Genomic DNA, 25,439 nt, shown 5'->3' with positions numbered 1-25,439 from the left:
AGCTTCAGCACGGACAGCACAATAAACACTTGCTGTGGTGCATTTTCGCTGCAGTAGGGAGGACAGCGAGACAACGTGCGCCAGTTACACAGGTACTCACTGTCATTTTTTTCAACACAGTGTGACCATCGGGCTCTTGAGTTATTTGTGTGTCTTAATTATTTAATCAAACAGTGTGCTTAAAGCATCAGTCAAGCTCGGTGCATATGTAGTTTATTTTATTCAAACAGAGTGTGTCTGTCTATATATGGAAAAATATGTTTAAACATTTCGACCAATCGATTGAACAGGACAAATCTTGGTCGACCACCATTTTTTAAAAATTTTTTTTAGTCGGGGACAGTCCTAACTAGCACTATGCCAACCAAAACATCCCTTCAGACATGGATTTCACCTCAACCCTGAAATTCCAACTCCCTCAGAAGCTCAACAATAGCAAAGGCCTCCACTGTTCCAAATCAGCTTGGTATGTAAACAAAGAGTTCCAGATACTTTTCATGTGAGACTAGACATTGAGGATCCCAGCAGCATTAGCCCATATTGAACAGCAGCAGGGAAATGTGAACAGGCCACAGTAGGTGGGGGCCACTGGCGCGCTAGAAAATGACTGTGTATGGGGTGGCTCTCTCCCCAGCGAGTGTCAGATAGGGACCATCTGTTTCCCTGCACAGTTATGAGACTGTGAGACCACTTGCTCTTCACGATTGGGTGGAGAAAGAGAAAGAGAGAGCGAGGGAAAGAGAGAAAGAAAGAAAGAAAGAAGAGAGCAGCACATCACTTAGTGAATCTTCAAAATGGTGTAGAGTAGTGCGCGTGATAGAGTGCAGTGTCATTCTGCATGCGTGGAAGGCCCAATCAGACACATGAAAGCCACTTTTAATATGTTCTGAACTTTTGTGAAACAGCACTGGTAAAAATATATGGCAAATAGAAATCAAACTGGATGGTCTTCAGAAATAGATGAGAGGAGTTGAGGGTAAAGGAAAGATAGAACTAAAAACAAACAAAAGTTAACCAATGTAAAATAGATTGTCTGTAAAATATATATAGTATGTTTGAGCTGTAAGTAGAAGCGTTCATGTTCATTATTTTACTCCAATTAGGGGAGGGTTAGTGAAAAATAATAAAGGAATACATCTTTTTAAAAGATTTGTATATACAGTGCATTCAGAAAGTATTCAGACCCCTTGACTTTTTCCACATTTTGTTACATTACAGCCTTATTCTGAAATGGATTTTTTTTTAAAATCCTTCTCATCAATCTATACATAATACCGCAAAATGACAAAGCAAAACCTGGATTTTAAAAATGTTTGCAAATGTGTCGTTCTGCCCCTGAACAGGGCAGTTAACTCAATGTTCCGAGGCCGTCATTGTAAATAAGAATTTGTTCTCAACTGACTTGCCTAGTTAAATAAAGGTTATATAAAAAAAATGTATATAAATATGGACTCTTCTTGGGTATGACGCTACAAGCTTGGCACACTTGTATTTGGGGAGTTTCTCCCATTCTTCTCTGCAGATCATCTCAAGCTCTGTCAGGTTGGATGGGGAGCATCGCTGCACAGCTATTTTCAGGTCTCTCCAGGGATGTTCGATCGGGTTCAAGTATGGGCTCTGGCTGGGCCACTCAAGGACATTCAGAGACTTGTCCTGAAGCCACTCCTGCATTGTCTTGGCTGTGTGCTTAGGGTTGTTGTCCTGTTGGAAGGTGAACCTTCACCCTAGTCTGAGGTTCTGGAGCAGGCTTTCACATCAAGGATGTCTCTGTACTTCTCTCTGTTCATCTTTCCCTCGATCCAGACTAAGAGTTCAACCTTGGTTTCATCAGGCCAGATAATCTTGTTTCTCATGGTCTGAGAGTCTTTAGGCAAACTCCAAGCGGGCTGTCATGTGCCTTTTCCTGAGGAGTGGCTTCCGGTTGGCCACTATCATAAAGGCTGATTGGTGGAGTACTGCCGAGATGGTTGTCCTTCTGGAAGGTTATCCCATCTCCACAGAGGAACTCTAGAATGCTGTCAGAGTGACCATCGGGTTCTCTTCCTTGCTGAGCAGCCTTTCAGGTTATGTCGATATCCACCATAATTTGCAAATAAATTCATAAAAAATCCTACAATGTGATTTTCTGGATTTTTTTTCTCATTTTGTCTGTCATAGTTGAAGTGTACCTATGATGACAATTACAGGCCTCTCTCATCTTTTTAAGTGGGAGAACTTGCACAATTGGTGGCTGACTAAATACTTTTTTGTCCCACTGTGTGTGTGTGTGTGTGATATATATATATATATATATACAGTGCATTATATATATACAGTGCATATATATATATATGAACGCAAGTCATGAGTCAAGATCTTCAATGGATGATATTGCAATCAGATCATTCTCACTAACACAATCATTCAGTACATTAACATATTTAACATTGTTCAGAGATGGATTGTCATGACACTCAGAAGTGTATTCAACTCTACGACAGTTATGAATGAATCAAGACCAGAATATGATTATCTGCTAGTGTGGGATAAGAAATGTAAACTACAGCTCAGTAATGAACATTGCAGTACCACTTACACAAATGCTTTAACTATAGTATAACTACCATATAAACTCATAGTGAGTAATAACTATATGCTTTAGCAACAATATTTGTTAACTACAAAAAGTCCAGTTTGAAAAGTATGCTGTAGCCAAGGCCATGGGTGGACTGTCTCTTCCTGTACCAGGAAGATAGAGGAGAGGATGGAGGAGAGGAAAGAAGAAGAGAGGTAAGGAAAAAGGAGAGAGAAGAGGACAGGCTGGAGGAGAGAAGGGATAGAAAAGAGGTGAATCTCTCTCTCTCATCTGTCCCTTTCAGAAGGGATTTCAGCTGTAAAGGAGTCCAAGGGTGGGGTGACCCGACAAGTCTCTCCTGATCACTTGCCATCCCACAGTTACTGAAAAAGTCCCACAAAACAAAGGAGGAAAGAATGACAAGAATGGACATTCCTGCATGGAGTGAGAAGAATGAGATTTTTGAGTGTTCTTCAGTTTAATTTCTCATTGTGTGGTGTTCTCTAACTATCTTATCACATTGCCGGTACAGAATGTACTGAATGAAATCCAGGTTCCAGAATCATCCTTCACAGTAGAGTACGGATCAGTTTGGTTAGTTCGTTGAGGCAGCAAAGAACAAACTCATGGCAGAAGCAATTGGGTCCTTGTGGCCTGGAGGTAAGGTGAGTGTGGTATGGTTTGTGTGCACAAGTATGTGTTTGGGTGTGTGTGTATCTGGTGTGTGTGTGTGTGTGTGGCCTGCCTGACTGGCTACTCCGGCTGTAGCAGTAATGCGTTCTGTCGTCACAACTAGAGCTCTTTCACCTCCTCTTATCGTCCTCACAGAGTTGGAAGAGCTGTCATCGCGGGTAGTGGACCTAAAATTAGTTATTCACTCCGATACACAGCCGGTGAAATGCATTCGGCCTGAAAAGATACGAAACAGGGCTCCTTCCAGACTACGTCGTCTCTTTTTCCTTGGGAGAAACTGACAGCTTAACGGAAAAATACACACGCGTACGCACACACACACACACACAAAAACACACACACACACTCCCTGTGCCCCCCCCCACCTCTCTCCTGCTGACTGGGCCAGGTTGCCATGGAAACCACCCACCAAATCATAGCAATCAATGCAGCTATCCAAATAGATAGAGGAATCTAGATGTTATTGGGCCTCGCCAATGTAGTAAAAAGAAAAACTAAACTAAAAGATCTGTGTTTTTCCCCACTAGGTTTTGAACCAGTCTCAAAACTCCATTACACCTGTGCTCACTGAAATCAAAATGAGTGACTGCGAGGCCAGGTGATCCAGTGACTTAGGACTAATACTTCCTTGCTACTTGAAAACGCCCAATTTCACAGAGAAATCACCCCAGTAGCAACCGTGATTGACATCAATTACCTCAGGTGAAATTGGGTATCCAACTCTCCAGTGATTGCTCGCTCACACAACCAGCCATCTTCGTGGAGAGTAACTACCTGTCAGATGCTAAGCAGCCGGCAAGCCACTTACACAATTTAAAAATAAAAACCTGTCACTAGCTGAATAGCTTTGGGTGGGGAGACTCGACTATAAAAGGGCATTACAGTGTCATCATTAGTGAGTGTTTAGTGGCCAGGCCTCTCTCTCTCTCTCTCTATATATATATATAAAAACAACTAAAAAGGTGCCACAGGTACATAGATAGGTCTATGCTCTCGTTGCCTTGAGTCACTTGGGGTGCCGGCTGCCAGAAGGTACGGGGGGAAATGACTGTAGGTAATGTAGTATCTCCAGCCCATACGACACTCCAAAGAGCGAGGGAAAGCATCCAGGATGTCAATAATACCATTAACGACAACCTTTGAACCATCTACCCCAGCTGTTTCCATTACCTGTGATCATGCTATTCAAGTCAATCTCTTCCTCCTCCTCTTTGACTCGCAGATATTTTGTTGACTGGGAGAGCCTGAGGAGATAAAGAAAGAGCGAGAGAGAGATGATCTTACAGCGAGAAAGTGATTCACTATTGGGGCTAGAAGATTACCAAGCAAACAAGCATTGAGGTGGAACTGCTTTTAAGTCCTAACAACAGAGCGAATATAAACCTGAGATGGCTTACATAAAATCTATATATCGTCATGGTATAAAAATATATCCTATTATAAAGCACACATACGTATCTACTTTATAGCATTCACATCATTGCACCATCTTACAAACTGCTGTACATCGATGTGCTCCTGGCAGAGAAAAACACCAGTGCTGAGGATACAGTAATGATAGCTCTATGGATAGTGGTTATGATAGCATGTCCACAGTGATTGGGTGCTAGCTGAAAGGGGGACTATGATGCAGTTTGGCAGGGCAGTCTCTCTTGACAGTAAAGAAGACTGTAGGAGAAACACCATAGAGCCACACCTGATGCAGGTCTTTCAATGAAGGTAAAACAACAGATTTTACAACTTATAAAGGCTTTATATAGCATACATAAAACACTTCATAAGCACTACAAAGGCTTCATAAACACTACATAAAGGCTTCATAAATCATCTATAAGTGTATCCAATGCATTATAAATGGTGTATAAAGGATGACATCCATTACCACTGTAGGGTGATTTGCCAAACGTGACATAAAATACTATGTATTCTTGTACACCATTTATAGAGTATGACATACGATTATAGATGATTTGTGAAGCATTTATGTAGGGCTTATGAAGCCTTTATAAGTTGCACCTCATTTACAGTGGGACTGTGTTCTCTATGAGAAATTAATCAAATAATCAAACATTATGTGTAGAGTAAAATCTCTTACAGCGGATGCATTTCAAAGTGCTTAACAAATAAAATAATAAAAAGGTGAGAAATATAAAACCCCAAAACATATTCTAAATGACCTGGACCAGGTGTGTCTATGGGGACAAACTACAGCAGTGCACAATACTTTGGCAATGCAGATTTTAAAAAGTTATGGCTATGGTAATATGGATGGCTACAGAATTCTTCTTGTAATAACTGCAAGACATCTTCTAGTACGTGCTTAGAGGCAATGAAATGAATGCATGTCCCGAATATGCCTGGGGGAACAATTGAGCTCAGGGGAGCGCATTAGAGTAGCATAACTGGAAAGGACATGGCTATATACATAAATTAAATTGACTTAAATGGGAATGTATGTTCAACATAAGTAATTCTACGGCAGCACAACTTTTAATGCGTCTCCTCCAAAGGCATAAGACCTGTCTGCTCCATTTGGGAGAAGTCCTCTCATTGTTATGTTCTATCAGACAGGGATTTAAAGGAGACTATAGTGAGCCTCTGCCCTTCCCCCTGGATGATGCTACCTCTACAGGAAGATATTGACAGAGGTCTAAGCAGTCAGAGACCATACCTGAATCGCCAATCAAATCTACTGCACAATGCAAATTCCATCCACAGATACGGAAATGCTAGGCCCTACCGTTAAAGAGAATATAGTGACAGATGATGAGGGGAACAAGAACAGTTAGAATTCTATCTACTATGTAAACATGTGGCGAGATGCTATCTGTCATGATTATTGTATGTACAGTTGAAGTCGGAAGTTTACATACACCTTAGCCAAATACATTTAAACTCAATTTTTCACAATTTCTGACATTTAATCCTAGTAAAAATTCCCTGTCTTAGGTCAGTTAAGATCACCTCTTTATTTTAAGAATGTGAAATATCAGAATAATAGTAGAGAATTATTTATTTAAACTTTTATTTCTTTCATCACAGTCCCAGTGGGTCAGAAGCTTACATACATTACATTACATTACTGTTTGGTAGCATTGCCTTTAAATTGTTTAACTTGGGTCAAACATTTTGGGTAGCCTTCCACAAGCTTCCCACGATAAGTTGGGTGAATTTTGGCCATTCCTCCTGACAGAGCTGGTGTAACTGAGTCACGTTTGTAGGCCTCCTTGCTCGCACACGCATTTTCAGTTCTGCCCACAAATTTTCTATAGGATTGAGGTCAGGGCGTTGTGATGGCCACTCCAATACCTCGACTCTGTTGTCCTTAAGCCATTTTGCCACAACTTTGGAAGTATGCTTGGGGTCATTGTCCATTTGGAAGACCCATTTGTGACCAAGTTTTAACTTCCTGACTGATGTCTTGAGATGTTGCTTCAATATATCCACATAATGTTCCTGCCTCTGCCTATCTTGTGAAGTGCACCAGTCCCCCCTGCAGCAAAGCACCCCAACAACATGATGCTGCCAGCCCCCGTGCTTCACGGTTAGGATGGTGTTCTTCAGCTTGCAAGCCTCCCCCTTTTTCCTCCAAACATAACGATGGCCTTGAAATGCATCCACAGGTACACCTCCAATTGACTCAAATGATATCAATTAGCCTATCAGAAGCTTCTAAAGCCATGACATCATGTTCTGGAATTTTCCAAGATGTTTAAAGGCACAGTCAACTTAGTGTATGTAAACTTCTGACCCACTGGAATTGTGATACAGTGAATTATAAGTGAAATGATCTGTCTGTAAACAATTGTTGGAAAAATGACTTATGTCATGCACAAAGTAGATGTCCTATCCGACTTGCCAAAACTATAGTTTGTTTAGAAGACATTTGTGGAGTGGTTGAAAAACAAGTTAATGACTCCAACCCAAATGTATGTAAACTTCCAACTTCAACTGGATATCATTTGTTAAATGTTATTTTGTTGAGTACAAGGAAAATGGAACTGTGTTTACTAGTGTCTTGTAAGCCCATGTGGACTGGGCACCGGTAGGTGTATGACACTTAAATAAATCATATCGATAAAAAATAAAAACATTTATATAAAAAAAGGTCCAGTCAAACACTTCCAGCACACACTATTAAGAACCAGTGAAATGATACACTTCTAATTCAGACTACAGTAACTTCCCATCCTGCATTAGCTATAGCTAACTCTATCATTGTCAATGGGAAGTACGGGATTTACAGCTTCAATAATCCAGTGATATAGTGAAAATTAAAAAAACTAAAAGGCCATATTTATTATGTTATAATAGATTTTAGAGTCTACAGCTACAGCACAGGTCTACTTCAGACCATGACACTACATACATTGTGTAAAGTGAAAGCCATGCTTTTGAATTGATTGTGACAGTGAATAGGAGATAAATAAATTGAGGCACTAAAGGAAGTTCCCATGGACAAGTCCTGACAGTATTTCCAAGACTGGCCACAGACAGAAATAACCTTGAGGATCAGCCAAAATGAAGCCAAAGCTATCTCAAAGGACTACGTTGTTGATGTTTCATAATACACAAACCAGCTCAAAGAGTATCAAGTTCATTATTTCAAAACTCTCAAGGGGTCTTGTCTCCCCGTTTGAAAGTCGAGCCGACAAACATTGAATGATTAATGAGTCTCAACTTCTCAACGTCAACAGTGAAGAGGCGACTCCGGGATGCTGGCCTTCTAGGCAGAGTTGCAAAGAAAACGCCATATCTTAGACTGGCCAATAAAAAGAAAAGATTAAGATGGACAAAAGAACACAGATACTGGACAGATTAACTCTGCCTAGAAGGCCAGCATCCCGGAGTCGCCTCTTCATTGTTGACGTTGAGACTGTGGTTTTGCGGGTACTATTTAACGAAGCTGCCAGTTGAGGACTTGTGAGGCGTCTGTTTCTCAAACTAGACACTCTAATGTACTTGTCTTCTTGCTCAGTTGTGCACCGGGGCCTCCCACTCCTCTTTCTATTCTGGTTAGGGCCAGTTTGCTCTGTTCTGTGAAGGGAGTAGTTAGTACACAGCGTTGTACGATATCTTCAGTTTCTTGTCAATTTTTCACATGGAATAGCCTTAATTTCGCAGAACAAGAATAGAGTGACAGGTTTCAGAAGAAAGTGCATTGTTTCTGGCCATTTTGAGCCTGTAATCGAACCCACAAATGCTGATGCTCCAGATACTCAACTAGTCTAAAGAAGGCCAGTTTTATTGCTTCTTTAAATCAGCACAACAGTTTTCAGCTGTGCTAACATAATTGCAAAAGGGTTTTCTAATGATCAATTAGCCTTTTAAAATTATACACTTGGATTAGCTAACACTGGAACACAGGAGTGATGGTTGCTGATAATGGGCCTCTTTACGCTTATGTAGATATTCCATTAAAAAATTATTTCCAGCAACAATAGTAATTTACAACGATAACAATGTCCACACTGTATTTCTGATCAATTTGATGTTATTTGAATTGACTTTTTTTGTTGCTTTTCTTTCAAAAACAAGGACATTTTTAAGTGACCCCAAACTTTTGAACGGTAGTGTACATCTCTGCTGCATTGCTGCACTCAAACAATGGACTAGAGAATAACGCAATACTGGGTTTTATTTTCACTGCATCGAGGGAGGCATGCCAGATCAGGAAATATTGATACAAGTATCTTACATAACAAGCTCCAATGTATTTCGGTAAAATATAGCCGGATCAACCACGATGGATATGTCAGGTAACTGTTCCTAATTTTAGGCTTGTGTGACACTTTTTATTTTCATTTTTTATATAACCGCAGCCTTACATAATGTTCAAGGCATGCAGTAAATCTTTCACAGGGTTTAATAATCAGCTCCTCGTCGTAAACGTACACACAGGAGAACCTGGCTAGAGCGGGCCGTATGAGGGAAAACAAATTCAATCACACTGGGATGTAGGGTTTTCTAATCTGCTCGCTCTATACGGCATTACTGTACACACACACACACACTCTGTCTCTCTGTCCGTCTCTCTCTCCGTCTCTCCTTCTCTCTCCCCCCCCCGTCTCTCCCATCTCTCTCAACCGTCTCTTCCCCTCTCAACCGTCTCTTTCTGAGGAGCCATCTGCGACAGTATGGCTCTTTAAATGACAGAGCATTTGTATTTCCATGAGCTTTGGACGGGTGGGTGTGTGGGTCGTTGACATCAGTATGGTGACAGTATGGTGACAGGGAAGTGAAATCACAGTGATAGTTATGATAGGGGTTAAAACACAATTTGAAGGGATCTGTAGCCATTTTATGGCTGAAGTAGTGATAAATCAGACTGTAGCTATAAATATTTTGTGGCAGTATTTGATTTGACTTGAATCGATGCCGCAGATACAGTAGAGATCTGTTATTTTTTAAATAGGTTTTGTGGGCTTAGGTAGATTGGGGGTTCAATTGAAACAATCCAGCGTTATGGGTGAGAGTGTGTGTGTGTGTGTGTAAACTCCTGCCTCGTGTCTCTGTGATCTGCACTGCATCTCAGTGCTCTAAACACAGTAACCACAGAGACAGACAGAGCGAGCGTGGCCCATCATGGACGGTTCTGGATCAGTGCCCTTGCATTAACACCATGTCAACCCGACCAAGAGGAACCCCAGGGGGGCCTCGCTAAGAGCCGGGTGGCAGAGCAAGCGCCTGTCTCAAAACGCCCTGTTAGAGAGTACAGAGAGTTGTGACAGTGACACAGAGCTCTGAGACGCTGAGAGAGGAAATGCAGGTGGTGCTATATGAAGAGATGACTAACACTTTTATAAATTATTGACAGAACAGGAAATTGGATTTGGAGGTGAAACCAATTCACAAAAAGTAAGATTCGGAAATCTCTATCTCAGAAATGTTTATGACAAGATGGCTGCCGTTTGGAAGATGTACAGTACATATGACCAGGACCTGGTTTCCCAAAAACATCTAAAGGTTAAGTTTATTTTTAAAACCATTGAGCCTTAAGATGCTTCTGGGAAACCAGGCCCTGACCTTCTGAACTACTGCTAACTATTTTAAAACAAAAAGAAAGCATGCTGATTTCATTTCAAGAAATTGAGATCAGCAATGAACTTCTCTCACTCAAAAACACATTACCTGCCACAGCATGGTCAACAAATGCTGTTGTATGGTTCATCAGAGAAACCGGTTTAATCTGAAGATGCAGAGTGGTGAAACACTAGCCAAAGATTTGCGTTACCCACATCCACACAATTACAGGTCATATTATGGCAGCAGGTAGCCTAGTACTTAGAGTGTTCGGCCAGTAACCGAAAGGTCTCTGGTTCGAATGCACAAGCCGACAAGGTGAAAAAATGTGTCGATGTGCCTTTGAGCAAGGCATTTAACCCCAATTTGCTCCAGGGGCACTGTACTACTATGGCTGACCCTTTAAAACAACACTTTCCACTGCACCTATCCGGTGTAAGTGACAATAAAACATATTTTTTCTATTCTCCCAGCATGGTGGTGATAGTAAGTAGGGAGATAGGAAGGCCTCACGGCCTTGACCTGCTGTGAGTACGGCAATAAAGTAAAAACATTTTCACTTTTTTGTTGACCCGAACCAAAGAATGCTGACTTGTAATATTCCTTTCACATTGTCCTTTGCAGCATGGTTCCAGCAACTATGGAGAATGCCTTACCAGGTCAGCTCAGTACAGCTCGAATGGATCAGTAGTGTAAAATGATTAAGAAGTCCTTATGGCCTGAGGTATATAGTGTATAATGTACTGGGGCGGCAGGTAGCCTAGCAGTTAGAGGGGCGAGCCAGCTACCGGGGTTACCAGGACGTGAACTGGCAACCAGAGGGTTGTTGGTATCAAATATGAGATGCCATTGTCTGCCGTTGTGCCCTTTAGCAAGGCACTTAACCCCCCTACAACAAGAGCTCTTAGAGCACCCAGTGTGGCAGCCCTTGCACCTCTCCAAAACCTGTATATGAACACTACCAGTCACAACACCTACTCAAGGGAGGATTTTTCTTTATTTTTACTATTTTCTACATTGTAGAATAATAGTGAAGACATCACAACTATGAAATTACATATGGAATCATGTAGTAACCAAAAAAGTGTTAAACAAATCAAAATATATTTTATATTTGAGATTCTTCAAATAGCCACCCTTTGTCTTGATGACAGCTTTGCACACTCTTGGCATTCTCTCAACCAGCTTCATGAGGTAGTCACCTGGAATTCATTTCAACTAACAGGTATGCCTTGTTAAAAGTAAAATGTCTTTCCTTCTTAATGCGTTTGAGCCAATCAGTTGTGTTGTGACACAGTAGGGTGGTATACAGAAGACAGCCCTATTTGGTAAAAGTCCATATTATGGCATGAACAGCTCAAATAAGCAAAGAGTAACGACAGTCCATCATTACTTTAAGACATGTCAAGAAGGTTGATGTTTTGAAGGTTTCTTCTAGTGCAGTCGCAAAAACCATCAAGCGCTATGATGAAACTGGCTCTCATGAGGACCGCCACAGAAATGGAAGACCCAGAGTTACCTATGCTGCAGAGTATAAGATCATTAGAGTTACCAGCCTCAGAAATTGCAGCCCAAATAAACTCTTCAGAGTTCAAGTAACAGACACATCTCAACATCAACTGTTCAGAGGAGACTGTGTGAATCAGGCCTTCAGGGTTGAATCGTTGCAAAGAAACCACTACTGAAAACGTGGATGTCGATTATGGCAGCCTCCCGCACCTCTCTGATTCAGAGAGTTTGGGTTAAATGCGGAAGACAGATTTCAGTTGAATGCATTCAGTCGTGCAACTGACTTGCTTGGGTCAAAAAACATGAGCAATGGACATTAGACAGGTGGAAATTTGTCCTTTGGTCTGGAGATTTTTGGTTCCAACCACGTCTTTATGTAACGCGGTGTGGGTGAACGGATGATCTCCGCATGCGTATTTTTCCACCGTAAAGCATGGAGGTGGTGGTGTTATGGTGTGGGGGTAATTTGCTGGTGACACGGTCAGTGATTTCTTTAGAATTCAAGGCACACTTACCAGCATGGCTACCACAGCATTCTGCCGTAAATATGCCATCCCATCTGTTTTGGGCTTAGTGGGACTATCATCTATTTTTCAACAGGACAATCACCCAACACACCTCCAGGCTGTGTAAGGGCTATTTTACCAAGAAGGAGAGAGATGGAGTGCTGCATCAAATGACCTGGCCTCGATAACCCCTGACCTCAACCAAATTGAGATGGTTTGAGATGAGTCCAACCGCAGAGTGAAGTAAAAGCAGCCAACAAGCTCAGCATATGTGGAAACTCCTTCAAGTCTGTTGGAAAAGCATTCCAGGTGAAGCTGGTTGAGAGAATGCCAAGAGTGTGCAAAAGCTGTCATCAAGGCAAAGGCTGGCTACTTTGAAAAATCTCAAATATAAAATATATGTTGATTTGTTTAACACTTTTTTGGTTACTACATGATTCTATATTTGTTATTTCATCGTTTATGGCTTCACTATTATTCTACAATGTTGAAACTAGTCAAAATAAAGAAACTCTTGAATGAGTAGATGTTCTAAAAATTTGGACCGGTTGTGTGTGTGTCTTTCGGAGGGGTTGGGTTAAAAGCGGAAGTCACATTTCGGTTGGACCGTGTGCACAATTTACAAATAAAGTCATCTTATCTTACCTGCTGGGTAGGCTTCTCTTCCCCAGAGAGAGGAGCTTCTGTCCCTGAGCTGTGGCTGGTTCCTCCCTTGGCTCTCTCTTCACCAGGGGGTTGGCTGGGGGTCGTCCTCTCAGACGACCAGCCTCCTCATACCCTGACAACATAGCCCTGAGAGCGACGGGGAGAGAGAAAGGGAGGGAGAGAAAGCGAGAGAGGGAGCGAGGGGCGGAGTGCGAGAGAGAGGGGAAGGAGAGATTGAGTAAAGGGAGAGATTGAGTGAGGGAGGATAAAAATGAGAGAAAGAAATATAGAGAGAGCAAAAGGTAGAAACAGAGAGAAAGATAGGGTGAGGGGCAGGGGGGAGAGAGGATAAAAGGGAGAGGTTAAGAGTGAGAGAGAAAAGGCATTGAACAGAGATGGTTACCACAGAGAATCAGGACACCCATTTAATATCCCATCCGAAAGAGGGTATCCTACACAGGGCAAAGACCCAATCACTGCCCTGGGGAATTGAGATCTGTTTTTCTTTATCAGGGGAAAAAGTGCCTCCTACTGGCCCTCCAAAATCAATTTCAGCAACATATGGTCACCCATCCAGGGACCGACCAGGACTGACACTGCTTAGCTTCAATGGCAAGCCAGTAGTGGGATGTACAGTGGTAAACATACTTTATCAGCAGTACAGTCCAAAAAAATACTGTTTTAGATGCTGTAAGAAAACTATCTAGACACCTCTGACAGGTAGAAGGTATTTTTTAAATTTTATTTAACCTTTATTTAACTAGGCAAGTCAGTTAAGAACAAATTCTTATTTACAATGATGGCCGTAGTCCATAGTTCATTGTAATAGATGCATTTGTGTGTGCTTTGTTACTACCTGCCCAGACCAAAGATATTTCTTGAAATAAACATTTTCATGTACTGTAAGTGATCAATAGTCCCTTACACAAATGCTGACCTCGAACAAAACCTTTTCAGTATTTATTTATGAGTAGAGTACGGCCTACTCTAGCAGACTTCTTGGCAGGCTTCTGAAATCAACCTTTGGCAATGGCACGGCAAAGATTTATTAATAGAACAATGTACGATTACATCCGACACATTAAAGACTCCTCTGGCGGGAATTTAAAAAGTTGATAATCAAGTTAGTTATATATTAAAACCGTTCATCACAGCTCGGCTCCCGCTCCGCTATTACACTTGACAAGCTTCCGACTGTAAACTCTGGCAGCCAGCCATCCACAGCCCAGCCAGGCCTAGACAAATAGAGCAAGCCCACTGCAATAGTAGAAAATCCTTCTGAGCAGTGCGTAAGTTAAGCCGATCGGCAGTGCTGAGTCGGCGTTTAACCCAACGCTTCTGATTCGAAACGCTTCTGATTCTGCTGTGGACATTGTGAAAAAATACAATTCGCCACCCTTAAACTTCTCTGCCGAGGAGCCAACGGCACGTCATCCGCCTCGTCTCAGACTCCAACACTAACATTGGAAAAATTGAAATTTGCAGAGAGTAGTGTGCTGTGTTATGACTTTAAGATAAATACTTTGAAAATGTCAAGACAGCTGTAATTGTTCTAGTTTGGAACAGTGTCAGGGCCTCTCAGCTGAAAGTGAAACAGAGGTTCAATGACATTGGGATTGCATTTAGCCAAGCCTCCTCTCCATCCAAGGCTGCAGGTCCAATTAGAAATATCTGTTGGGTGGCGACACGGACAATGTTTAAATAATTGGAAATTGCATTATTCCTTTCTTCACTCCCTGATCTGACATGTCTGGATGGTTAAAAGCTATGAAGTTGAACCTTTGCTCTTACCTATCCTATCATTTTAGATCAGTGAGGATGGAAACAGGGCCAGCTGGCCATCTTGACACATCATCACAATGACATCACTTCCCCCCACCTGGTTTCCATGGGAGTGTCCTGGGGCGTGGCTTCCTCCTGTTCGTCGGCAGTGCACAGCCTCTTGGTCTTCTGGACAAAGTGCACAGGGACAAAGGTGATCTGCTTTTCGCCGCCCAGCCGGTCAGGCAGCACAGCCTCCTTCTTCATGTTGATGTCGGAGTAGGGACAGCCGAAGGCACTGTGGAGAAATGAAAGAAAAGGAGGGGGAGGGGTGAGAGAAAGGGATAGGGATGGAGAGAGAGAGAGTGAGAGACCAAAGAAAGAAGTAGACAGATTGAAAGATTGAGCCAGTAAGAGAAGAAATGGCATGATTGAGAAAGAAAGAGAAAGACAGAGAGAAAATAAATGGTGCTAGAAAGACCTGGCAGTTAAAACATGCACTTCTCATCCGGCCAGTCCATGCAGCAGCAGCAGGACATGTTTGTGTGTGAGAGTTCATTTGGCCCGGCATGTTTTTTTTTTTTCATTTCACCTTTATTTAACCAGGTAGGCTAGTTGAGAACAAGTTCTCATTTGCAACTGCGACCTGGCCAAGATAAGGCATAGCAGTGTGAACAGACAACACAGAGTTACACATGGAGTAAACAATTAACAAGTCAATAACACAGTAGAAAAAAAGGGGAGTCTATATATACATTGTGTGCAAAAGGCATGAGGTAGGCAAATAATTACAATTATGCAGATTAACACTGGAGTGATAAATGATCAGATGGTTATGTACAGGTAGAGATATTGGTGTGCAAAAGAGCAGAAAAATAAAAATAAATAAATAAAAACAGTATGGGGATGAGGTAGGTGAAAATGGGTGGGCTATTTACCAATAGACTATGTACAGCTGCAGCGATCGGTTAGCTGCTCAGATAGCAGATGTTTGAAGTTGGTGAGGGAGATAAAAGTCTCCAACTTCAGCGATTTTTGCAATTCGTTCCAGTCACAGGCAGCAGAGAACTGGAACGAAAGGCGGCCAAATGAGGTGTTGGCTTTAGGGATGATCAGTGAGATATACCTGCTGGAGCGCGTGCTACGGATGGGTGTTGCCATCGTAACCAGTGAACTGAGATAAGGCGGAGCTTTACCTAGCATGGACTTGTAGATGACCTGGAGCCAGTGGGTCTGGCGACGAATATGTAGCGAGGGCCAGCCGACTAGAGCATACAAGTCGCAGTGGTGGGTGGTATAAGGTGCTTTAGTGACAAAACGGATGGCACTGTGATAAACTGCATCCAGTTTGCTGAGTAGAGTGTTGGAAGCAATTTTGTAGATGACGTCGCCGAAGTCGAGGATCGGTAGGATAGTCAGTTTTACTAGGGTAAGTTTGGCGGCGTGAGTGAAGGAGGCTTTGTTGCGGAATAGAAAGCCGACTCTTGATTTGATTTTCGATTGGAGATGTTTGATATGGGTCTGGAAGGAGAGTTTAGAGTCTAGCCAGACACCTAGGTACTTATAGATGTCCACATATTCAAGGTCGGAACCATCCAGGGTGGTGATGCTGGTCAGGCGTGCGGGTGCAGGCAGCGAACGGTTGAAAAGCATGCATTTGGTTTTACTAGCGTTTAAGAGCAGTTGGAGGCCACGGAAGGAGTGCTGTATGGCATTGAAGCTCGTTTGGAGGTTAGATAGCACAGTGTCCAAGGACGGGCCGGAAGTATATAGAATGGTGTCGTCTGCGTAGAGGTGGATCAGGGAATCGCCCGCAGCATGAGAAACATCATTGATATATACAGAGAAAAGAGTCGGCCCGAGAATTGAACCCTGTGGCACCCCCATAGAGACTGCCAGAGGACCGGACAGCATGCCCTCCGATTTGACACACTGAACTCTGTCTGCAAAGTAATTGGTGAACCAGGCAAGGCAGTCATCCGAAAAACCGAGGCTACTGAGTCTGCCGATAAGAATACGGTGATTGACAGAGTCGAAAGCCTTGGCAAGGTCTATGAAGACGGCTGCACAGTACTGTCTTTTATCGATGGCGGTTATGATATCGTTTAGTACCTTGAGCGTGGCTGAGGTACACCCGTGACCGGCTCGGAAACCAGATTGCACAGCGGAGAAGGTACGGTGGGATTCAAGATGGTCAGTGACCTGTTTGTTGACTTGGCTTTCGAAGACCTTAGATAGGCAGGGCAGGATGGATATAGGTCTGTAACAGTTTGGGTCCAGGGTGTCGCCCCCTTTGAAGAGGGGGATGACTGCGGCAGCTTTCCAATCCTTGGGGATCTCAGATGATATGAAAGAGAGGTTGAACAGGCTGGTAATAGGGGTTGCGACAATGGCGGCGGATAGTTTCAGGAATAGAGGGTCCAGATTGTCCAGCCCAGCTGATTTGTACGGGTCCAGGTTTTGCAGCTCTTTCAGGACATCTGCTATCTGGATTTGGGTAAAGGAGAACCTGGAGAGGCTTGGGCGAGTAGCTGCGGGGGGGGGGGAGCTGTTGTCCGAGGTTGGAGTAGCCAGGCGGAAGGCATGGCCAGCCGTTGAGAAATGCTTGTTGAAGTTTTCGATAATCATGGATTTATCGGTGGTGACCATGTTACCTAGTCTCAGTGCAGTGGGCAGCTGGGAGGAGGTGCTCTTGTTCTCCATGGACTTCACAGTGTCCCAGAACTTTTTGGAGTTGGAGCTACAGGATGCAAACTTCTGCCTGAAGAAGTTGGCTTTAGCTTTCCTGACTGACTGTGTGTATTGGTTCCTGACTTCCCTGAACAGTTGCATATCGCGGGGACTATTCGATGTTAGCGCAGTCCGCCACAGGATGTTTTTGTGCTGGTCGAGGGCAGTCAGGTCTGGAGTGAACCAGGGGCTATATCTGTTCTTAGTTCTGCATTTTTTGAACGGAGCATGCTTATCTAAAATGGTGAGGAAGTTACTTTTAAAGAAAGACCAGGCATCCTCAACTGACGGGATGAGGTCAATGTCCTTCCAGGATACCCGGGCCAGGTCGATTAGAAAGGCCTGCTCACAGAAGTGTTTTAGGGAGCGTTTGACAGTGATGAGGGGTGGTCGTTTGACTGCGGCTCCGTAGCGGATACAGGCAATGAGGCAGTGATCGCTGAGATCCTGGTTGTAGACAGCGGAGGTGTATTTGGAGGGCCAGTTGGTCAGGATGACGTCAATGAGGGTGCCCTTGTTTACAGAGTTAGGGTTGTACCTGGTGGGTTCCTTGATGATTTGAGTGAGATTGAGGGCATCTAGCTTAGATTGTAGGACTGCCGGGGTGTTAAGCATATCCCAGTTTAGGTCACCTAACAGAACAAACTCTGAAGCTAGATGGGGGGCGATCAATTCACAAATGGTGTCCAGGGCACAGCTGGGAGCTGAGGGGGGTCGGTAGCAGGCGGCAACAGTGAGAGACTTATTTCTGGAGAGAGTAATTTTCAAAATTAGTAGTTCGAACTGTTTGGGTATGGACCTGGAGAGTATGACATTACTTTGCAGGCTATCTCTGCAGTAGACTGCAACTCCTCCCCCTTTGGCAGTTCTATCTTGACGGAAGATGTTATAGTTGGGTATGGAAATCTCAGAATTTTTGGTGGCCTTCCTGAGCCAGGATTCAGACACGGCAAGGACATCAGGGTTAGCAGAGTGTGCTAGAGCAGTGAGTAAGACACACTTAGGGAGGAGGCTTCTGATGTTGACATGCATGAAACCAAGGCTTTTTCGATCACAGAAGTCAACAAATGAGGGTGCCTGGGGACATGCAGGGCCTGGGTTTACCTCCACATCACCCGCGGAACAGAGAAGGAGTAGTATGAGGGTGCGGCTGAAGGCTATCAAAACTGGTCGCCTAGGGCGTTGGGGACAGAGAATAAGAGGAGCAGGTTTCTGGGCATGGTAGAATATATTCAGGGCATAATGCGCAGACAGGGGTATGGTGGGGTGCGGGTACAGCGGAGGTAAGCCCAGGCACTGGGTGATGATGAGAGAGGTTGTATCTCTGGACATGCTGGTTGTAATGGGTGAGGTCACCGCATGTGTGGGGGGTGGGACAAAGGAGGTATCAGGGGTATAAAGAGTGGAACTAGGGGCTCCATTGTAAACTAAAACAATGATAACTAACCTGCACAACAGTATACAAGGCATATTGACATTTGAGAGAGACATACAGCAAGGCATACAGTAATCACAGGTGTTGAATTGGGAGAGCTAGCTAAAACAGTAGGTGAGACAACAACAGCTAATCAGCTAGCACAACAACAGCAGGTAGAATGGCGATTGATTAGGCAGAGAGGGTCGGATTAACTACACACAGAGCCTAAATGCGGCTGGGGCCGACAGATAAAACATAAACAAGCAGAATGGATTACCGTGAATTAATGGACAGTCCAGCATGCATCAGCTATGTAGCCAAGTGATCAGTGTCCAAGGGGCAGCGGTGGATGGGGCAAGGAAGCTGGACTGGCGAGTGTTATCCAGGTTAGAAAACTAACAATGACTAAATAGCTTGTAGCCAGTTAGCTGGTTAGCTTCTGAAGGTTCTTGAGTGTGTTCTAAAAGTGTAAAGATAATAGCGGTTCCGTATCACATTGGGTGAGGCAGGTTCCCGGAAGGTATAAACAAATAAAAAATCGAAAAGGGATAGAAAGTAAATATGGGTTCAGTGAGTGTTTGGGACGCGGCGATTCAGATGGTTAGCAGGCCTGTGCTAACAAGCTAACAGTTAGTAGACGGTGCTAAACACGGTAGCAGTTAGCGGACCGGGCTAAACAAGCTAGCAGTTAGCAGGCCGAATTTGCAAGCAAGGAGATAGCAAGGGCTAGAGAGTTAGCCTTTGGGGACGTCGCGATGGGGGGAGTCTGATGTCACAGCGCATCAGTCAAACCATCCCTTCAAAATTACCATGTGGAGAAAGTCACAGTGTGAATCTGGCCACAATGTGGTGCTGAGGTCCGGTCAACCAGAAACAGTAAAGAGTAGAGACACATTGCTATTGTGCTCAAAGAAATTAATGATATACATCTCTAGGCTTTGCTGAGCCAGAGCACTTTTCCTGCAGCAAACCACTGTTTTAGAAATTCTCTCTCCCTTTCTCTATTGTCTCACTCTCCCTCCCTCCCTCTCTCTCTCTCTTCTCATGCTTCTTTTGGTTCAGTTCAGCGAATTCTACTTTGGATCATGACTCACACGGAAGAGACGACAACAATATTCCACAAAACAACGTGACAAACCTTGAAATAAACAAGAAATATTCATTACAAACTTCAATGAAGAGGCCAGAATAATAGTAGAGAGAATGATATATTTCAGCTTTTATTTCTTTCATCACATTCCCAGAAGTTCAAATACACTCAATTAGTATTTGGTAGTATTGCATTTAAATTGTTTGACTTGGGTCAAACGTTTCGAGTAGCCTTCCACAAGATTCCCACAATTAGTTGCGTGAAATTTGGCCCATTCCTCCTTACAGATCTGGTGTATCTGAGTCAGGTTTGTAGGCCACCTTGCTCGCACACACATTTTCAGTTCTGCCCATACATTTTCTATAGGATTGAGGTCAGGGCTTTGTGACGGCCACTCCAATACCTTGACTTTGTTGTCCTTAAGCCATTTTGCCACAACTTTGAAAGTATGCTTGGGGTCATTGTCCATTTGGAAGACCCATTTGTGACCAAGCTTTAACTTCCTGACTGATGCCTTGAGATGTTGCTTCAATATATCCACATAATGTTCCTGCGTCATGATGCCATCTATTTTGTGAAATGCACCAGTCCCTCCTGCAGCAAAGCAACCCCACAACATGATGCTGCCACCCCTGTGCTTCACGGTTGGGATGGTGTTCTTCGGCTTGCAAGCATCCCCATTTTTCCTCCAAACATAACGATGGTCATTTTGGCCAAACAATTATATTTTTGTTTCATCAGACGAGAGGACATTTCTCCAAAAAGTACGATCTTTGTCCCCATGAGCAGTTGCAAACCATAGTCAAGCTTTTTTATGGCGGTTTTGGAGCAGTGGCTTCTTCCTTGCTGAGCGGCCTTTCAGGTTATGTCGATACAGGACTCGTTTTACTGTGGATATTGATACTTTTGTACCTGTTTCCCCCTGTACCTTCACAAGGTCCTTTGCTGTTGTTCTGGGATTGATTTGCACCTTTCACACCCAAAATACATTCATCTCTAGGAGACAGAACGCGTCTTCTTCCTGAGCTTCAGTCTTGACTGATTTCTTTTGATTTTCCCATGATGTCAAGCAACGAGGCACTGAGTTTGAAGGTAGGCCTTGAAATACATCCACAGGAACACCTCCAATTGACTCAAATGATGTCAATTAGCCTATCAGAAGCTTCTAATGCCATGACATAATTTTCCAAGCTTTTTAAAGGCACAGTCAACTTAGTGTATGTAAACTTCTGACCCACTGGAATTGTGATACAGTCTGAATTGTGATACAGTCTGAAATAATCTGTCTGCAAACAATTGTTGGTAAAAATTACTTGTCATGCACAAAGTAGATGTCCTAACAGACTTGCCAAAACTATAGTTTGTTAACAAGACATTTGTGGAGTGGATAAATGTGTTTATGACACAATAAGGTTGGAATGTAAACTTCCAACTTCAACTGTGCACACTATTTTTTTCTTTTTTTAAATATACCTTTATTATTCCCTGTAAACCCTACCACCCCTCCCCCAATTGGAGTACACTAATAAACAATAACACGTAGGCTTCTACCTTCAGTTTATACAAACTATACACATTTTACAGACAATCTATTTTACAATAGTTATATTTTGTTTATTTTTAGTCCTGTCCTTCCTCTATTTCTGATGTCCATCTGATTTCTATTTGTAACTGTGCTATTTCACAAAAGTTCTGAACCTATATACATTTCACAGACCTCGTATGTTTTACATTTGTTACCTTGTTGTTATTAGTCCCACCTTTCAGCTCCATTAAACCCCTCCCATCTATCTCTTAACACCATCCATTTTGGATTTCTATTTGCCATATATTTTTAAACTGTGCTGTGATGCTTCACAAAAGTTATGAATCTATTCTCATAGTTTCTAAAGATTGTAAATTAAAGATAAACATGTTTGCTAAAATAATTATTAAATTATTGATCGATTGACTATGACTTTTCAAATCCCTCAGTAGTGCTATCTGCAGCGTTAGTTCTAGGTAAATGTTGCAATTCTTCAGCCATTCCTGGACCTCTAACCAAAAACAAGCTACATATGGACAGTACCAAAATAAATGATCTATTGACTCTGCCTCCTCGCAGCAAAATCTGCAGAGCTGGGAAGATTGTATCCCCACATATAACATTCTATTGGTAGAAAGAATTTTGTATAATAATTAACATTTCTTTAAAAGAAAAAATGAATCATCAGCGTACAATGACACCGTAGTTTTTAATCCATGGATTTTTAATATTATTTTTAATTTTAACAATTTTAATTGTATTATTTTACATTTTTTCTAATTTTAACAGCTAACATTCCGATGGCAATAATAAATAGAAACGTTGTTGACAGTTTAAAACTTTGAGATGTAGCCATTATTTAATATTTTACACCTAGGGTTACTATACATAACTTTAACCCATTTTAGAAGAGATTCTCCAAAATTGAAATATTCCAGGCATTTATATATAAACTCCAGTCGTACTTTATCAAAAGTATTTTCAAAGTCAGCTACGAAAACCAGGCCTGGTTTCCCCGATATTTCATAGTATTCTATTTCCAGTACTTGTCTTATATTATCTCCAATGTATCGTCCATGTAAAAAAAACTGTCTGATTAGGATGAATAATAACATTTTAAGTCTATGCACCAAGCATTTAGCTAGAATTTTTGCATCACAACACTGAAGTGTAAGAGGCCTCAAATTTTTTCAATGGACTGGATCTTTATATATACACCACTTGGATCTTGTTTCAGTAATACTGAAATCAGACCTTGTTGCGTGTCCGATAATCTAGCATTTATATAAGAGTGGCTAAAACATGCTTATAATGGTCCTCTGGTATACTTCCACTGGTATGCCATCCAGCCCTGGAGTTTTCCCATACTTAAAGGCTTTAATTCCATCAAGAAGTTCCTCCTCTGTAATTTGGCCTTCATATGAGTCTTTCTGTACAGATGTTAATTTTACATTATTAATAGGGTAAAAGTCCATACAATTAGCTGAGGTTAGTGGAGATGGAGGAGACTGAAATGAAAACATATTCTAGTACTTTACCTCCTCTTTCAAAAGTACTTTACCTCCTCTTTCAAAATATCGTTCAGTGAATCATGAGTGACTCCATCATTTGTAACAAGTTTCAGTAAAAAAATAAAAGATAGCATTTCTATGTTGAAAATTGAAAAATAATTTGGTGCATTTTCCCCATATTCCATCCAGTTTGCTTTATTTTTTATAATATATTACACTGGATCTTTCTTGTATAAGTTCCTCCATTTCGTTTTGTTTTTCCTCCAACTTACTCTGAGCCTTTATGGTACAGTTTTCATTGCTATCTGTCTGTTCTGTTAGTCCTTCAATTTCCTTTGAAAATATGGACTCTAATCTGCAGAATTAACTGGCTCTATTTCTTTAAACTTGAGGCTATAGCTATCTTTTAAGGCCTTGGCTAACAGAGTGAGTGTATATATTTACAGATACAGTTTTGTATTTGCATTTATTAAGGATCCCCATTAGCTGCTGCCAAGGCAGGAGCTACTCTTCCTGGTGTCCAGCAACATTAAGGCAGTTATATACAATTTAAAATAATACATGACATTACATGTCATGACATTTTTCACAAAACATTGTGTGTTCGCTCAGGCCATCACTCTACTACCACCACTTATCTATAATACAAAATCCATGTGTATGTGTGTAGAGTGTGTGTCTTATGGAACACAGTCCCTGCTGTTCCATAAGATGTATCTTTATCTGTTTTTTAAATCTGATTCTACTGCTTGCATCAGTTACCTGATGTGGAAGAATGTTCCATGTAGCCATGGCTCTACGTAGTACTGTGCGCCTCCCATTGTCTGTTCTTGACTTGGGGATTGTGAAGAGACCTTTGGTGGCATGTATTGTGGGGTATGCATGTGTGTCCGAGCTGTGTGCTAGTAATTTAAACAGACACCTGGGTGCATTCAGCATTTCAAAACTTCTTACAGAAGCAAGTAGTGATGGAGTCAGTCTCTCCTCCACTTTGAGCCATGAGAAATATACATGCATATTAGCTCTCTGTGTCCATTTAAGGGCCAGCAGTGCAGCCCTGTAATTTTCAGAGGTCCCTCTTTGTGGCACCTGACCACACGACTGAACAGTAGTCCAGGTGCAACAAAACTAGAGCCTGTAGGACCTGCCTTGTTAAAACCTCTCTAGGGTACGTGGGATGGTAGCGTCCCACCTGACCAACATCCAGTGACATTGCAGAGCGCCAAATTCAAAAACAGAAATACTGATTATAAAAATTCAGAAAACATACAAGTAAGTGTTTTTTTAATTTTAAATTTTACCCCCTTTTTTCTCCCCAATTTCGTGGTATCCAATTGTTAGTAGCTACTATCTTGTCTCATCGCTACAACTCCCGTACGGGCTCGGGAGAGACGAAGGTTGAAAATCATGCGTCCTCCGATACACAACCCAACCAAGCTGCATGGCTTCTTAACACAGTGCGCATCCAACCCGGAAGCCAGCCGCACGAATATGTCAGAGGAAACACTGTGCACCTGGCAACCTTGGTTAGCGTGCACTGCGCCTGGTCCGCCACAGGAGTTGCTGGTGCGTGATGAGACAAGGATATCCCTACCGGCCACTCCCTCCCTAACCCGGACGACGCTATGCCAATTGTGCGTCGCCCCACGGACCTCCCGGTCGCGGCCGGTTACGACAGAGCCTGGGCGCAAACCCAGAGTCACTGGTGGCACAGCCCTTAACCACTGCGCCACCCAGGAGGCCCTTCATGTAAGTGTTACACATAGGTTTAAAGATTAACTTCTTCTGAAGCCAACCACGGTGTCAGATTTCAAAAAGGCTTTACGGCGAAAGCATATCATGCGATTTTTTGAGAACATCGCCCTGCAGACAAATCATTACAAACAGTAACCAGCCAAGTAGAAGAGTTACACAAGTCAGAAATAGAGATAAAATTAATCACTTACCTTTAATGATCTTTATATGGTTGCGCTCAGAAGACATTAATTTACTCAATAAATGTTTTTTTTCTTCAATAAAGTCTCTCTTTATATCCAAAAAACCCTGTTTTGTTTGTGTGTTTTCTTCAGTAATCGACAGGCTCAAATGCAGTCACAACAGGCAGACAAAAAAAATCCAAATTGTATCTGTAAAGTTCAAAGAAACATGTCAAACGATGTTTATATACAATCATCAGGTTGTTTTTAGCCTAAATAATCAATAATATTTCAACCGGACAATAACGTTGCCAATATAAAAGGTAAACGAGAAAGGCGCGCTCTCGGGATTGCGCATAAAAAAAACTCTGACACTTTAGGATCCAGTCATTCAGACTGGTCTTACTCCCTCATTTTTCAGAATACAAGCCTGAAACAATTTCTAAAGACTGTTGACATCTAGTGGAATGCATAGGAAATGTGTGATGGCATTGAATAGAAAACTACAAAAATAAAAAAAATCCTACTTCCTGGATGGATTTTTCTCAGGTTTTCGCCT

At 42.3% G+C, this 25,439-nt stretch overlaps 1 protein-coding gene across 5 annotated transcripts in view; it reads right to left on the bottom strand.

Annotated features, from left to right (window-relative positions):
* Positions 1-25,439, bottom strand: part of LOC110489742 (lethal(3)malignant brain tumor-like protein 4) — a 143,805-nt gene that overhangs the window by 51,506 nt on the left and 66,860 nt on the right. For all 5 annotated transcript variants that reach the window (XR_002468616.2, XM_021562594.2, XM_021562595.2 and 2 more), the window contains 3 exons: positions 14,810-14,989; positions 12,931-13,077; positions 4,418-4,491 (listed from right to left, as the gene is read on the bottom strand). Coding sequence is in view for 4 of the 5 variants with exons in the window: in XM_021562594.2 (XP_021418269.2) it covers positions 4,418-4,491; positions 12,931-13,077; positions 14,810-14,989 (401 nt within the window). In the remaining variant the exon portion in view is untranslated. The remainder of the gene's footprint in view (positions 1-4,417; positions 4,492-12,930; positions 13,078-14,809; positions 14,990-25,439) is intronic.

This window comes from Oncorhynchus mykiss, chromosome 15, assembly GCF_013265735.2.
Source record: "Oncorhynchus mykiss isolate Arlee chromosome 15, USDA_OmykA_1.1, whole genome shotgun sequence".
Lineage (NCBI taxonomy): Eukaryota > Metazoa > Chordata > Actinopteri > Salmoniformes > Salmonidae > Oncorhynchus > Oncorhynchus mykiss.
This window is presented reverse-complemented; position numbering and strand designations above follow the sequence as displayed.